This window comes from Syngnathoides biaculeatus, chromosome 11 (assembly GCF_019802595.1).
Source record: "Syngnathoides biaculeatus isolate LvHL_M chromosome 11, ASM1980259v1, whole genome shotgun sequence".
Lineage (NCBI taxonomy): Eukaryota > Metazoa > Chordata > Actinopteri > Syngnathiformes > Syngnathidae > Syngnathoides > Syngnathoides biaculeatus.
In genome coordinates, this window is record NC_084650.1 from 4422562 (window position 1) to 4439428 (window position 16867).

General features: G+C 41.8%; 2 protein-coding genes across 4 annotated transcripts in view; both read left to right on the forward strand.

Annotated features, from left to right (window-relative positions):
• Positions 1 to 12658, forward strand: part of LOC133509166 (long-chain-fatty-acid--CoA ligase 1-like) — a 28805-nt gene extending 16147 nt beyond the window's left edge. The window contains exons 4-21 of one of the 2 annotated variants that reach the window (XM_061835932.1): positions 3637 to 3701; positions 4147 to 4248; positions 4338 to 4437; positions 4561 to 4736; positions 4989 to 5021; positions 5130 to 5181; positions 5259 to 5332; positions 5891 to 5968; positions 7239 to 7373; positions 7476 to 7610; positions 9856 to 9951; positions 10120 to 10192; positions 10277 to 10365; positions 10431 to 10547; positions 10645 to 10788; positions 10939 to 11043; positions 11156 to 11227; positions 11345 to 12597. In XM_061835932.1, coding sequence (XP_061691916.1) covers positions 3637 to 3701; positions 4147 to 4248; positions 4338 to 4437; positions 4561 to 4736; positions 4989 to 5021; positions 5130 to 5181; positions 5259 to 5332; positions 5891 to 5968; positions 7239 to 7373; positions 7476 to 7610; positions 9856 to 9951; positions 10120 to 10192; positions 10277 to 10365; positions 10431 to 10547; positions 10645 to 10788; positions 10939 to 11043; positions 11156 to 11227; positions 11345 to 11485 — 1787 coding nt within the window. In that variant the 3' untranslated portion in view covers positions 11486 to 12597. Of the gene's footprint in view, positions 1 to 3636; positions 3702 to 4146; positions 4249 to 4337; positions 4438 to 4560; positions 4737 to 4988; positions 5022 to 5129; positions 5182 to 5258; positions 5333 to 5890; positions 5969 to 7238; positions 7374 to 7475; positions 7611 to 9855; positions 9952 to 10119; positions 10193 to 10276; positions 10366 to 10430; positions 10548 to 10644; positions 10789 to 10938; positions 11044 to 11155; positions 11228 to 11344 lie in introns of both variants that reach the window. The other variant, XM_061835933.1, reaches the window with a different exon arrangement.
• A 714-nt stretch (positions 12659 to 13372) lies between these two features.
• The window catches only part of cenpu (centromere protein U), a 13673-nt gene continuing 10178 nt past the window's right edge, over positions 13373 to 16867 (forward strand). For both annotated transcript variants that reach the window (XM_061835934.1, XM_061835935.1), the window contains exons 1-4: positions 13373 to 13476; positions 14778 to 14832; positions 15041 to 15119; positions 15479 to 15599. In XM_061835934.1, coding sequence (XP_061691918.1) covers positions 13472 to 13476; positions 14778 to 14832; positions 15041 to 15119; positions 15479 to 15599 — 260 coding nt within the window. In that variant the 5' untranslated portion in view covers positions 13373 to 13471. The remainder of the gene's footprint in view (positions 13477 to 14777; positions 14833 to 15040; positions 15120 to 15478; positions 15600 to 16867) is intronic.

Sequence of the window (16867 nt, forward strand, 5' to 3'; positions counted from 1 at the left end):
CCAATCTCCGTCTGTTCTTCGACCTACCCCGTAAGCCTGACTCCTTTGACACTCCTGACTTCTTTGATCGATCTCTCGTGTACCGACTCCATCTTACCCGCGGACCTGTTCTCTACGCCCGACGTCTTGACTACCATTGCTGCACTTGACTGTCTACCTGATCCCCGACTTCCCAACTTGCCTCTGTGTCTCCGGAGTCCTGCATTTGGGTCCTCCTCGGTCTAGATGGGTCGTGACAGAACGATCTGGCCAAACCAGGAAGCCAGCAGGAAAGACCTGGCGTCGCCGGGACCGACGCGAGTTAAACCGACTGCCGAAGGACCAAGCCTGTCCTATCCGGGTAGGCTCCATGATGTTGTCCCCTTCTTCTGTCACACGCACCACCTGCATGACATGAATACGTCCTGATGATGACCCGCTCAGCGCCTCATACACTTTTGAACTCTGATTTTTCGGACTATGAGGAAGACCTTGATTTATTCATATTCCGAAAAGTCAGAGTCCAGAAGAATATGAGGAGCCGGACGGGTCGTGTTCGGGACGTATTCATACCTCGCTGGCGGAGCGTAAGACACGGAAGGGGAGGACTACGATTCAGATTTTGACTATGAATTTCCTCTCCCGATCTTTAATCCCAGTCAGTTTGCTTCACCTGTCTTCACCCGGTAGGTCCAAGTCCTCATCCTCCAATCCTTTTTGGGGAACCCGCTTGGCCATCTACCCGAGTCCTTCGCGTGGCGGCCAGAGGAGACGCCCAGCCCAGGTGCTCGCTCGTGCCTCCCGCTGTGCGGCGACAAAGACAGTGTCCTCGTCCATCCACTCCCCGCCGGCAACGACCAAACCAGCAGATCCAGAGCTGGTGGTGAAACTTCCAGCTCAGAGGGAGGAGGGGTCCGCAAATCCCGAGGTGCAGCGACTCGAGAATCAAGAGGTCTTCTATCGTGAAATGCGGGCGGAAATAGAGCGGCAGAGAACCGAACTAGCCCTAGGTTCGGCAGGGATTAGAGAATCAGCAGAGCTACGCCGACGTTGCTGTTGCAACGGAGCCGCTCCCGAAACACGCCCACGTTGCCGTTTCGACGGACTCGTTGCTGACTCATGCTCACGCGGTGGTTGCAACTGACCCGCTCCCGAGACATATCCACGTTTCGGTTTCAACTGACTCTCTGCTTACTCTCGTTCACGCTGCAGTGGCAAGGGACCTGCTACCGAGCAAGGTTCACGTCGCTGTGGCAACGGACCCACCGCCGCGCCATTCCCACAACGTGGTGGCAACAGCTCCACTGCAAGTGCACGTTGTGGACTCCACTAATCCACTGCCTCGCCACGCTCACGTGGCGGGTGGCGACAGATTCACTGTCGCGTCACACCTACGCCGCGGTGGTGACAGGCGTCTGCACGACTGTCGTAGGAGAAGGGTGGAATTGGCGATTGAGGATGACCCTGCCAGAGCGCCTTCAACGTGCGTGTTCCCAATGAACAAGACGCAGAAGCGACGTGCAGAGGGCTTAAGTTCAGAGGCAAACTATTTTCCTCCAGTTCAGAGGGGGAGGCCCACATCATCCCCGTTGCTCCAGGCTGTCGTCAATGATGATCTGTTCATGCCCATTCGTGAACAAGCGCCCAGTTCAGTTCTGCCAAGGTGAACACCGAAGGAGCAACAATGCAGCACTGTGCCGCCTTTGGGGGTTCAGGAGCCACTTTCCAAGCCCTGCGTTCCCGTCAAGGAGGTGGTGGTGGCTCCGCAGTCACCTCACGTTGCTGTCCAGGAGGTGGTGATGCTGCCACCTAGCGTTCCCGTCCAGGAGCACCTCAGCCGCCTCACGTTGCTGTCCAGGAGGTGGCGACAGCTCCGCAGCCACCTCTCGTTTGTGTCCAGGAGCACCGGCTGCCTCATGATGGAGCCTCGATGGCGACCGGCCCCTGGCCACCTGCCGCCTTGCGTTTGGTGGCCTGGACGGCCACCAGACAGACTGGGGTTGGGGGCGTTAGGGTTTAGGGAGAAGAAACAGTTAAGCTTGCCTTGCTACACATCTTATGCTCTTATAGCAGTCCTCCTGAGAGGCGTGATTGTTTTTTTTTTTTGTTTGTTTTTTTGTTTTGTCTTTCCAACAAAAGATGCCACCACAAAGTTGGCATCTTTCCTCAAGAGCTCTGATGATTAGTTGTTGGTTATTTTGACATTTGATGTATGTTGGTCCTTGTGTAGACCTGTGGTGGTGTATTTACAGTGGCAGCACACCATTCAAGGGAGGGGAATGTAAGTACGGTTATGCCCGGTCAATGGCATGCTTGCACCATTTCTGATGAGAGGAATGTCGTTACTGTTTTTGACTGTTTCTGCTTAACATGCACGTTGGTTTTGCGGCAGAATGAGGTAGCTTTTTTTTTTTTTTTTTTGCAACAGCCCAGTTTTTTTCAGCGGAAATGTCATTTTGCAAATCATTCTGTTTTTATTTGTTGAACACAACATAGTTGTAAAGGTAGACCAGTATCATATTAGACCCATATCATATTAAACCATTTGCGTTTACAATGTGATATCACTTAAAATCATTTGTGTGTCAAGGCAAGTGAGTGACTACTTTCGCCAATATAGTGCACATTCCCATGAACTATGGTTTGTGACTGAAATAATAAGATCACAGCAGAGATTAATTTCTTCCGCTTGGTGTTGAGGCTCTCCCAGTGAGATAGGTTGAGAAGGTTGGTCATCGCAGCGCAGCTCAGAGTCGACCCACTGCACCTCTCCGTCGAGAGGATGCAGATGAGGTGGCTTAGTCACCTGCTTAAAAGCTTACCTGTGGACGTGTTCCTTACAGTTGTCGAATATCTGAGGAGCATTCATCAAAAAGAATGAAAGTGTTTTCGTCAAGTTAAGTTTTAGTCCAGGGACCTTTGAACAGCATGCAGTTTGCACATAAACATGTGGTTAATATGAAACAAATGTAATAAAGTATTGATGCACGATGGGATGTTATCTTCTGACATAAACACACATGGTTTTAATAGTAGAGGTATTGTGTTCGTGCCATCCATCCATTTTCTTTACTGCTTATCCTCACGAGGGACGCGAGGAGTGCCTGAGCCTATCCCAGCTGTCAACAGGCAGGAGGCGGGGTACACCCTGAACTGGTTGCCAGCCATTCGCAGGGCACATGGAGATAGACAACAGTCGCACTCACAATCACACCGAGGGGCAATTTAGAGAGTCCAATTAATGTTGCATGTTTTTGGGATGTGGGAGGAAACGGGAATGCCCAGAAAAAACCCACACATGCATGGGGAGAACATGCAAACTCCACAAAGGTGGGGGCCGGATTTGAGCCCCAGATCTCAGAACTCTGCTTTATAGGTGCTCCACCGTGTCGCCTCGTTCATGCCATTATACATATTAGTCTGTTGCATGTTTTGTATGACCTGTTTACAATTTTGAAACCAATGTTGCTCTTTTGTCCAAAAATATTCCTTTAGTCGGAACTTTTGTCAGATCAGGTTGTTTAAAACTTCAGTAATGAACCAGCCAAGTACCAATAATTGGAGATTAAATTACTAGATTTAGTTGGAAACCTCACGGTGTATTGAAAAAAAAAATACACAATATATTGTTGTCTTTTTTTTTTCTTTCTTCTTTAGATAATGGTCCTTTTCTGGGCTCCAGGAAACCCAAATGTCCTTATGAATGGCTGTCCTACCAAGAGGTAAGACTCACCTTGGCAGCACAAACAAAAGTTGCTGTTAATTACATTCTCATGAAAATCTCAGAAAAAAATTGTCGGAAAATCAGGATCAAGTTGCCATATTGAATCCATAATGCAGTTCTAAAATAATTTCAATGAATGCGTAGTTTTGGACATTCCAGTAATGTGCAAAGAACTATGCTGACTGGCTCGGTAACCAACTCATTGGAATTAAATTGACCTAATTGTAATGTTTTGCATTATCTCAAGTAATGTAATGTAATTAATTAATTATTTATTTCTGTTTTTATTTTTTTATCCTTAAGTTTCTTTATACTCAGAAAGCTAAGGGTGGGGAAAAAAAGTTTCCCCACAACATTATTATTGTATAGCAGTGCTATATGGAGACACAATGAGCAAAAAGGAAGTCTGCACATGACACTGCCATGTTTTATATGTGTCTTAGGTGATGGAGCGAACAGAAAATCTTGGCTCTGCTTTTCTGCATAATGGACACTCCAAGGCCACTGACCCCAACATTGGCATCTTCTCTCAAAACAGACCTGAGGTAAAAAGGATTGCACTCAGTTATAGCTCAAACTTCACTTGAAAACCGTTTGTCTTATTGCTTATACCTTTTTTTGTATGGGAATTTAGTGGACTATCACTGAGCTAGCATGCTACACCTATTCTCTGGTGTGTGTCCCGCTTTATGACACACTTGGTGCAGAGGCCATCAACTACATTATAGACAAAGGTAATAGAAAATCACAGTGAAATTGGCAGAGGTTTGAAGGATTACTATATGTACTATCATATGTACTTTAGGTTCTGCTTGTTACATGATTTTGTTTGTTGTCTTTCTTGCCGTTTCCTGTAGCCTCCATCTCTACCATAGTATGCGATGTGGCAGATAAAGTCAGCCTGGTACTTGACTGTGTAAAAGACAAGAATTACACTGTGAAAACCATCGTGGTAGTTGAGAGTCCAAGCAAAGAGTTTGTGGACAGAGGCAAGCAAGCTGGAATCAACATTCTCAGCTTGCGCGAGATGGAGGTCAGCAAAGAGCTTCATTCACTCTTAGCGTGTGCTGTTCGCATGTACTACTTTATTTCTAGGAAAGACTTCTCTTTTCTTTCTGTTTGCCTCTATCTCTGGTTAAAGCAGTGTTTTGTATGCAAGAACTCACTTCTGGCACAAGACATTCCCTTTTTATTCTAGGTTTTCCACTTCTCTTTTACAATGACTTTTTTCTGTTTGGTTTTACTGTATTTTAATTTGATTGGTGTCATATTTCTTGTCGGGCAGGCCATTGGAAAGGCAAACTATCACCAACCTGTGGTAAGTAGCTGTAAGGTTGTTAGCCCATTTTACGATACTACAAAGATACAGGATTCTGGATGATTATTATTTTATTTATTTATTGCAACCTGAACATCACGTCCTCAGCCTCCCAGAAATGATGATATGGCCGTCATATGCTTTACCAGTGGAACAACAGGTGATGCTTATACTGTACAAACATATTCACACACGGATACTCCAGACGTATGCTAATAAATGTACGTATTCGTTCAGGAAACCCAAAGGGAGCGATGTTGTCACATGGGAATATTGTGTCCAACTGCTCTGCCTTCCTGAAACAAACACAGGTGAGTTTTCAATTTCATATTTGACATGAATAACTAGCTTGTACTTATTTGTGATTTTTTAATGCATTATTCCGTACAAAAGATAGATGCATTTACATTTGGATTTCTGAAGCACGTTCAAAAAAATTTAAGTGCAGACCAAAAAGTAACAGAGAGAGTTGGGAGTAAGGAGAGAATGGAGTGGTCTAAAAATGTCGATGGTAATTCCGTTTGGAGTACAGAATAGTTACTGATGAGTAAAATAGGACATATACAGTGGGGAAATATTAATAATGAGGAACAAGACCATGGTTTGTGACTGAGTCTGAGTATACAGTACCTATGTTAACAACTTGGCACATTGTTGCATCTTGCTCAGGAAATGAATTCGTACCAGATTCAATTTTCATGTCCAGCTGTAGTCAGTCTTAAACTGCCCACAGTCCTATTAGACACACAAGTCTTCAGAGATTGAGCTACCGCAGACTTCAGTCTCAGGCTAGGTTCAATGCTGTTTGTGTGTGTATTTTTTTGTGTATTATTGGGAATGCGTCCGCATACCTCCCTTTTGTGTTTTAGGCTACTTGTCCACTGGGTCCCAGGGATATCCACATTTCTTTTCTTCCCCTGGCTCACATGTTTGAGAGAGTTGTACAGGTATGTTTTGTTGTTTTCCCTTTTGACACCCTTATTGGAAGACAATGCTGTAATTCTTAATAAATAGTCGTGAACTTCATGCAATTAATGACACCACCACTGAATTCAAGCTGTTCTAGATTAACATTGATTGGTTAAATTGCTTTTGTTTTCATATAATGTACTTGAAATATATGTTTGTACTTTTTGAGAATCTCAGATCCAGCCATTAAATAGTCATACTTGCTGATATGTCAAAAGCAGCATTCTTTTAATTGCCAAAATAGTTTTCACTTACCATCTATAATGGTAATGCACCAGTTATTTTCCAAAATGATTTTTTTTAATGCTAAAATATAAATATTATCAACACTCATTCTTGTCAAGCACGACCATAGTGAGGATAAGTGGGAATGTGGAACGGTGGATGACTGGTGAGCACATCTCCCTCACAATTCTCAGGACTGGAATTCAAATCCTGGCCCCTTTTCCTCCTTGTGTGGAGTTTGCATGTTGTCCCCCTGCCTGCGTGGGTTTTCTCTGATTTCCACCCACATCCCCAAAACATGCAGGGTAGGTTGATTGAAGACTAAATTGCCAGTAGGTGTGAAAGTGAGTGCAAATGCTTTTGTTTAATCATGGCCCGGGGTGGCACACTGGTGTAGCTGTAGAGTGTTGGCCTCACAGTTCTGAGGTCTGGGGTTCAAATCCCGGCCCCGCCTGTTTGGAGTTTGGGTGTTCTCCCTGTGGATGTGTGGGTTTTCTTCAGGCACTCCGGTTTCCTCCCACATCTCAAAAACATGCACATTTAATTGGACACTCTAAATTGCTTCTAGGTGTTATTGTGAGTGCGACTGTTGTCTGTCTCCATGTGCCCTGTGCTTGGCTGGGAATCAGTTCAGAGTGTACCCCGCTTCCTGCTCGTAGACAGTTAGGATAGACTTCAGCATGCTAGCGGCCTTGTTAGGGATAAGCGATGTAGTGGATGGATGGATGTCAGATTATAATTTTTTTTACTAGCATTCCTGAACAGAAAATTTGTTTCAGTGGTTGTATTATACTTGATTAATTTCTGACTTTTGTCAGAGGACCATTGAACAGGCTAAAATTTTGGCATACTGTATAAAGGTGACTTCTGTCAAAATGGTAGTATTGAACTCACTGAAATTAAGAGTGCATGAAAGCACAAATGGTTTCTTATTTTTAATGACACATGTAACTTGTGTGAAGTGGTGTAGTTTAACGTTTTGCGATGCACATTTCCGTACTGATCTGTAAATTTGATGTGCAGGGAGTGATGATGGTTCAGGGATCCAAGGTTGGATATTTCCAGGGAGATATTCGTCTTCTGATGGATGACGTCTGCACACTAAAACCTACCGTGTTTCCTATGGTACCTCGCCTTCTAAATCGGATGTACGATAGGGTGGGTGAGCTTAATAAGTGACGCTTTTTGATGTGCAATAATGTATTCCTTTTGTTCATTTGATAAAACCTCAGATGACAATCTATAAATGTATTTCTATAGATCTTTGGGCAGGCCAACACTTCTGTGAAGCGGTGGCTGCTGGATTTTGCTTGCAGTCGAAAGCAAGCAGAGATGTTGAAAGGCATCGTAAGGAGAGACAGCATCTGGGATAGATTAATTTTCAGAAAGGTTCAGGTTAGTTAAAGCTCATTTTTTTTCACTATTTAGTCAACTGCTATATTTCCATTCATATTTGTTGTAGGAATGGCAACAGATTTATTGTGACTTTTACCATCTACTGGATTGGCAATTAATTCTTCTGCCTGTCACGATAGATCGCTGCGATAGATAGATGAACAAACATATATGTAGTTGTAATAAATAAAAACCTTCGGTCAAATTAAGTGAAATTGTATCATGTCTTGTGATGATCTCTCACGGTAGTGTGACACTGCATCTTGATACGTAATTGCGTTTACAGGACAGAGGTGACTTCCAGTAAGAGTTATTCTCCGATATCTGAATGTATGTACAGTAAATAATAATAAGATAATGAACAGGGTAGGCACTGAGCCATGAAACCTGTTGGCCAATGTGGCTAAACTGTAGCAAAATCTCCTTGCCACACTTAGTCACAACATCACTTGTGTTAATGTGGCTAAATCTTAAACCACACTGAGCGAGTCTTTGTCACTGGGAAGCCGATCAGCTTTAACTGTGTAGGCCCAATTAAAATTACTTAGTCATCAATCAGCTTTAGAGCTGAATGATTTTGGAAAATACAATTATTGAAATTGTGATTTAGTACGTGTTTTTTTTTAATAGGACGTTTCTCATTTTCAACATTAATCACTGAACACAAGAAATACATTTTTCTATGTGACCAACAAACCAATAAATAACTGTTTCCTGTAGGCCACGCCTAAATTTTATGATAATTGACATGAATAATCAATATTTATTTTACTATTAAAATGTAAAAAGAACACAAATTACATCACAGTTGAATGTTACTTTAACTGCATGCCTTGTAAAAATCTAATCGCCGTCGGCCTTGTCAACACGGCTCCGGGCGGGGTGGCTAGTCGCGGCGGAAGTGGATTGGATGGGGAGGCGGTTTGGCCATGATCCACATATCCTCTAAAGTTGGCTCGAAACAATAGGGTAATATTACCCCGATCATTATCTCGGTTGTGACATGTTCTCTTCTTCAAAAAGAAAGGGCGTGTTCGTCTCATTTAGTAGGTCTCAAAGCGTGTTTTCAATGGAAAATGTCTGGGGTGACCTCACGGGCAGTAGATGCAGCCACTTGGATGTCAAATGACACTTCTGTCACTTCGCGCATCGTCACGAGGGTCAAGGGAAGTGCTGGAGCTAAGAAAATGGATGGATGGATGGATGGATGATTAAAACCATGCATGTTAATCTCAGAAGATAACATGCCATCGTGCAGCAACACTTTATTAAATTTGTTTCATGTTAACCACAAGTTTATGTGCAAACTGTATACTGCTCAAAGGTCCCTGGACTAAAACTGAACTTGTTAAAAACATCCATCCATCTTGTGTACTGCTTTTCACAAGGATCGCGCGCATGCTGCAGCCTATCGCAGCTGTCTTCAAGCAAGAGGCAGGGTACACCCTGAACTGGTTGCCAGCAAATCGCAGGGCAGATATAAACAAACAACCATCGCACTCACAGTCACACCTTCGGGCAATTTAGAGTCTTCAATCAACCTACCACGGAAACTGGAGTGCCCATTTCCACGGCTGCTCAGCACAACAGCCAAAGTGGATTAGCGGTTTATAGATTGATGAAGAAGGCAGCAGGTTGGTTGCAATAAATATTGTGAATTGCAGTAGACATTAACAATCGCCACTTAAGACATACATTGCGGTAGTATGCATGGTTCAATAGCGGGCCAAGCAGTATCGGGTAAACCAGTCAGGCGTTTAGCGGTCAGTGGCTGGACAGTGGATTGAAGCATTTTACGAAGCAGTGGGAAACAATAACCACTAACACTGTTCATACAGTGCAGAATAAGCACACGCTAAATTTGATCTGGAAGCCCTTTTGCCGCAGTCAATTTTGATATGCCATTGCTGATAATGTGGCCCAAATTCGCTTTGCCACATCCTGTTTCAGTCAGCTATTGGCGAATGCGCAGCGTGAACCCTGAATGAGAGTTTTGAGAGATTTGGCTCATGCAAAAATGGCCTCAGGTTTTTTTTTAGAATGGCTCTGCCATACAGAAAGAATTGTTACCCAGAATCGTAATGTTGGTGGCAATAAAAGGGTGCCTTTTCCAACAGATTTGGTATTAAACTGCAGTATAAATTCAAAAATGGGCATGACTGTCATCAGTGATTGAGGAACTGATGATTTTAAAGGGATGCAGTTGGTCACGTTAGTTAAAAATTGGATCTTGTTCCCTCTACAGGCTAGTCTTGGGGGTTGCGTACGTCTGATGGTAACTGGCGCTGCACCCGTCTCTCCAAATGTTCTCACTTTCCTCCGAGCTGCATTAGGGTGTCAGGTAACAACTGCATTTCTGTAACTCTCACTTTGACCAAGTATATTAAGCTCTGGCATTTAATTGGTAGTAACCCAAATTTCTATCCTGTGGTTCTAATATTATGATAAGAAGAGTTTTCCAAACTCACAAAGACAGGAACACTAGTACCAGTTTTTTCCCCAATTTTAGTTCTATGAAGGCTATGGACAGACAGAGTGTACCGGTGGTTGCACTTTGACCATGCCAGGTGACTGGATTGCCGGTATGACACTCTTTCAGAGTTCACAAAAACTATTCTTGTATACAAGCAGAAAAGTGAGGGACTGTGTTTGACCTCATTTTCCAGGTCACGTTGGTGTGCCTTTGCCTTGTAACTCCATCAAGCTGGTAGATGTGGCTGAAATGAACTACCTGGCTCTAAATGGCGAAGGAGAGGTGACAGACGTCAAAGGTTACCAAATGTGCATTGACAATGCTAAATTTGTTTTTGTGTGTTTTAGGTGTGTGTGAAAGGTCCCAACGTGTTCCAGGGTTACCTGAAAGATCCGGAGAAGACTGCGGAGACTATTGATGCTGATGGATGGGTTCACACCGGGGACATTGGCAAATGGCTTCCTGTAAGGATTGGAATCTACACTTTTTGCAGTATTTTTGGGTGGAAAAGTGATGTTTAGATTTTGTACTCCTGTATGTTTGTCAAATGTTTGTTTGCAGAATGGCACGCTAAAGATTGTGGATAGGAAGAAGCACATCTTCAAACTGGCTCAGGGGGAATACATAGCTCCTGAGAAGATCGAGAATGTCTATTTGAGGAGTGATCCCGTGGCCCAGGTTTTTGTGCATGGTGACAGCCTACAGGTAAGGAAACAATGGTTTTCTGTAACTGTGAGAGTGAACATACAATATGATAATTGCAGAATTGCTGATTAGTGCAAATATTCAGACAATAATGATACGACCCTTACAGTAGCTCCTCTTGAGGAATTGCATTTGTGTTCTTTTCCACAGGCTTTTCTGGTAGCAGTGGTTGTTCCGGACCATGACTTCCTGTGTGCTTGGACCAAGAGGACCATGGGTCTGGAGGGCAGCTACAATACACTTTGCAGTAGTGTGGTAAGAACAAAAACCTTGCACTACTTTATGCTCAAAAATATGTTTCTTATCAGAGTAATACCTCAGTCCAACTATGGTATTAATTGAGACTTTTTTTTTTCTGACTGTACAGGACGTCAAGGCAGCCATCTTGGACGACATGGTGCGGCTCGGCAAGAACGCTGGTCTGAAGTCATTTGAGCAGGTATAAAAACATAATGAAAATGTAGATTTTGACACATTCACTATTTGCATTTGAGTACACGTCCTTGTTATGGTCCTGACGTGGTTATCTTTTACAACAAAATATTGTGTCTCTCAGGTGAAGGCCATATGTCTCCATCCTGAACTGTTCTCAGTAGACAATGGTCTGCTCACGCCAACACTGAAAGCCAAAAGGAACGAACTGAGACAACACTTTCGATCCCAGATTGATGAGCTATACGTTGGTGTCAAGATGTAGGACAACAAGAAGAAGTGTGGCTGGAACGATAGCTGTGAGCGAAGGGCAGACACACACCAAATGATGCAACATGCCATTTAACTCCAAAGGAACTTTTCACTTCAGACCTCATACTGTTAGCTTTTAGCGAAAGACATGCATTTTTTCCCCCATAATTTAAACAGGTTGCCAAGTGTCTTAATTGTCCTTCTTTGACATGCTATTATCCAAATACCCCAAAGATCTAGAATTATAATACTCTACAACATTCCTTTTTAACACTCGGCGTGAAGTTATTCGGTTTTGATTTCTTGTGGGGCCAATCCCATATGGATTTCATTTCCCTGACTGCTAGAAGCAAAGCTTCTTGAAACTGTCTTAAAAAGAATGTACAACAGCCACAGAGCTTCCTGACAGCAAACTACTGGAGAGGAAACTTTTTCCACTGTTGTGTGGAATTACTTGAGCTGATTTTTGTAGTAAATGCATTTTGCACATACAGTGGGCACCATCACCAAACTCAGCGATTCGCCCTCAATTTAATCAAATGTAAACTGGCCACTTATGAGCAGCTAACACTAATTTGTGCAACCAACAGAAGTCATTGCTGTGCTGCTTGGACATGGGTGGATAAAATCTGTGTGGGCCCATTTATGCACATTTAACATACTCCTGCATCTCAAACTGGCGACATTCAGGATTGCGTTCAAACAGACACGTTTTTGAAAACGGGGAGTTCACAAAACATTTACTTGGTTTTTTAATTTCATATTAATGGTTTGTCAGGGACTCCAAAGACCCAATTATTTGTACACAGAATACAGAATATGTAAATTTTTCACATTATTACTCATTTGAATGGTGATGGAAGAATGTTTATTGCCATAAAATTGTACACAAAAATAGAGAATTTTTACTTTTGAAAAAATTCATTTGCACTCCTACCGTTTAATGAACTAATACTCCATTATTGTTTTTGAACATTTAGTTTGACTAACATTACAACCAACCAACCAACCTTCTAACTAATGAAAATAAAAATCCACGGATAATTATCGTAATCAGAAAACTCAGGAAAAGAACAATTACAAGACAAAGGGAAGATTTTTTTCAACATGTCATTTTAACATTAAATAAATGTGATCAAGTTCTTTATAACTGAATTATGTAATTATTGAAATGTTTGTTGTGCTTGATATGATTTGTCCTCTATTTGTATATATTGATATTGTAATTTCATAAATGAAAAACAATGAAACAAGTTATTTGTACTGTTTCACCGTGAACGACGTAAAATGTTCCATGTGGAAATTTTTTGTTTTTATAGAATGACGTTTTGAGCTCCTTGCTGACGCCAAAGATAAACTATTGAGGTTAGAAAATTCTTTTCTTACTTTAGTAGGGAAAGAAAACCAAAAGACGAGTATGCCCGTATACAGTATTCTGCAGCATAAAGTTGCATTGAACGGCGTAAAATTACAAGGAACTGGGAGTCCCTTTTGCGTAAAAAAAAAAAAAAAAACGTTGATAAATTCTTATACGGTACTTAAAATATTTTTGCTTTTTAAATGTATACTTATTATCAGCATATTTTTTACGTTGGAAAAAAACTCCACTAATCTTCATGAAAATCGATTGAGGAAGAAGAAAGTTGCGATTCAGTGACCTACCCAACATGGCCACTACGTAGGCACGTCAAGTAATGGATACTCAATTTGGCACGTTAATCTAAAATTGATTTTTGCAGAGCACATTTACTGTTGGTTGGTGGGTGAATTTTGTTTTAAAAAACACAAAGAAAATTTAGATCCTCAACAAAACCTTTCTGTCGATTATGTGTTTTATTGTCATAGACATTTTATCCGGTGAAAAAAACGTAGCGTACACCACATTAGGAATGGTACAACCCGGAAGTAAAAAAAATTAGCGGGCTGTTTTTTTCTTTTTCAGTTTGAATTCGTTTGTAAACATCGGCGTTGGAGCTCAAACTCAACTTTGAACCCCAGAATGAGGTGATGTGAATGTGAATTTTATGTTTAAGGTTCATGTGCCTTTAAGCTCTTTATCTAGAGGTGTTGTTCTTAGATGATTTTAAAAAATCAGGTTTTTCAGTTCCCTAGTGCGTCCTTAAAGGTTTTTAATGCTTCAGTGGTTTTATTACCAAATTTAATTACAAAACGTTAAAAATGCATTATATCCATTATGTATATTTATTTTCCTTATTGATTCTTATGAAGTGCTACAAAAATAAAGATAAAAACACAAAGGTAAATACTAATACCAGGTATTTGTATCGGGCCGACCCTGGCCTTATTTCAACTGGTATCTGATGTTGTCACTGGTCACAGTTACCTCGGTGAGTACCCGAAAAGGCTAAAGACTAAATTTAGCTTCCTTTTTTTTTTATTTTTATTTTTTTTTTTTGCATTACATTTTTTTTCACCTTAGCTGTGCCTTAGCTCACTACAGTATATAGCAACATAATCACATCTTTTTGTTCCTCCCTACCTTCAATCTGTGTGCTTACTGTACCGCAAATCTGGAAACTCCCATTTACCCCCTTCTCCTTAGTGTCGACACAGAAGAAGACCTGTCTAATTTATCTGATCACACCAGATAAGTTAGGTGACAGTGGATCATTTTCAGCAGCACCCCTGATTATCTTTCACAGCACACTAGAGTGTCATGGTACTTTGGTTAGGAATCATTGAATATAAACAAGGGCGCAAACAAAAATATCCCAAAAAATCTCGAGACACTGGCCGCAAAGGTTGGAGACAGAAGTAAAGTACGTACCTTATGCCATCTAGTGAAAGAGAATTATTTGGATAACTTGCTGTTATGGTCTCAGTTTATCTTATGATGCAATGGTCTCAGTTTATCTTATGATGCAATCTATTTATGTATAATGTTAAACTGTTTAGGCGGCACGGTGATGTAGTTGGAAAGCGTTAGCCTCACAGTTCTGAGAACCTGGGTTCAATTGTGGCCCCGCCTGTGTGGAGTTTACATGTTCTCCCCGTGCCTGCATGGGTTTTCTCCAGCCACTGTGGTTTCCTCCCACATCCCAAAAACATGCAACATTGATTGGGCACTCTAAATTGTTCTTAGGTGTGATTATGAGTGCAACTATCATCTGTGCCCTTGACTGCCCGTTGTCAGCGGGGATCAGCTCTAGCACTCCTGCGACCCTTGTGAGGATAAGCGGCTCAGAAAATGGAGTGAAGACTTAAACTGTTTCATATAATAATCATGAACTTTGAAATGTATTGTAATGAACTGAGAATGAAGCACTTTCCCCTTGCTTCCACAGTACCAAAAAGGGCAGAGGAAACAAGGTGGCGCCCGTTAAACCAGTTGGCAACCAGGTCATCAACTGTCATCTTTTTTTCACTTATTTTCTCAGTATTTTACAACAAATGTATTTACGGTGTTATCATACTCATCCACCGCACCACTTCTCTTTTTTAGGGAAAAATGTTAATAGATGCCTGTAACACACTATGATAACAAACGTGTTACTCAGTTTGTTATAATGAAAGAAAATTATTTTTTTTCCTCCTGTTTGGCTCCCAGAAAACATTTTCTTTGGATTCTGACATCCAGTCTACCTTTGATAGTACTATTTTCATTGAAGGGCTACAGCAAGAAAATGGTGAGTCTTTCAATAACAAGATGATTTATTGACACTATCGTAATTCTATCATTATCTGAGTTTTTGTTGGTTTCACGTGAGAACTGTTCATTTCTGTTTTATTATTAGGTTTTAGTCTTGCTTTGGTTTGGTGTACCTGTCTCCCAGTCGTGCGTTCCTTGTCTGCTCGTCAAGTTATTTCCTCTACTCAGTCTCGTTAGCCCTGCTCCTGTTATCTATTTGTGTCTATTTTTGGATTGTATCTGTCCATCTTTATCCATCAATTGATGTGGTGCACAACAAGCAAATCATAAGAACAGTATCCAAAAATGTCTCGTCTGTTACAATGTACATTAAAATGACTGCCTTGTGTTGCCTAGATAATCCTCTGCACAGTACTGCTATAGAAGAAGATTTGAACACATCTGAAAAAGCCCAGGTGACAAAAACTAGAATGAGGAAGAACTTGACACAGAGAGCGAAAGAAAAGGTCAAAACCAGGTAACCATTTAAAACACTATCATTGTAAATCCCGATGGAAATAACAGTTACACTTTAAACACCGAATCATGATCATAAATTGACTGTATCTGTAAAAAAAAAAAAAAAAAAAAAACAGTTTCAGCAGTCACTGTCCCGCGTGCCATCGCACTCGCAGAATTGCACTGTCGAGCACGAAAAATAATGCACTTAAAATTTACTGTCTGTCTCTTGTGAAGATGCTGTTTGAAGCTGGGAAGAAATTGACCCCTCCGTACAGGGCACTTAACCACGCCTCCTGAAGTTACGTCACCCCACGCTTGCTAACCTCAGACAAACAATTAGCAAAAATGGCGTCGCAGGAAGAAAAGACGAGAGCGAAATTGTCCGATTTACCAACTGATTTTTCACTCGCATTCTTACCGAATAGTGAAATATCGTTGAAGAGCAGACAGCAGGGCTTCAAGTATTTCAGCGAGGGGTATTTCAATGGTATTTCCATGCATATCGACGGAGAAACCATCGATATTAGCGCGAGATCTTTCCGGAGTCAGAGGAAGACCGAGAAGCCACATAATATATTATAACCCAAAGACGAATTCGTCATTGACAGTTTCCTATTTTCGTGTTACCTATCACACTTGTGTGCAGAATCTGTATGTGTATCTGTATAGCCCTTTTGTGAACCGCCGTATGAAGGAAAAGAAGAAGGCGAGGCTTGATTTAAGAGTTGTTTCTCTCGTTTTCTTTGTGTAACGTCACGTGCTCCCCTCAATAATTATTCTTGAATTAGTGCCGAACCTACGTAAGTCCCGACCGAGTACGACAATCACTACTTTAGTGTCCTCAAACATCCTTCCTTCAGTCTTGGTGTCTCGTGCACGTCGAAGGCGTATTGAAAATCAAATATAAGGCTTACTTTCGTGCAAACATATCTGTTCCGGTTGATTTTAGATGGATTCAGTTGATCATGCGATCTTCCACAAAGTTTGATCCATCCAAGACATTTTTCGTACTCGGTCTTCGGTTTTGGAAAGGGTACGAATTGAACTCCACCAACTAGCCTATCAGGATACCTGTCGTCACTATTACAAAGTCCGTGACTACACCTCTTAACCATATCTATTGTTAAAGAACCCAAATACGTGATAAAACGCTAACAAAAGCTATACTGGACCATGCGACTTTGTCAGAGGTAATGGCGGACGCCAACAAGGGGCGTGGTTTATGCAGATCTCTGGCCTCTGATTGGTTAGCGACGCGGATGATGCAATTTCTACAGAGGGGTC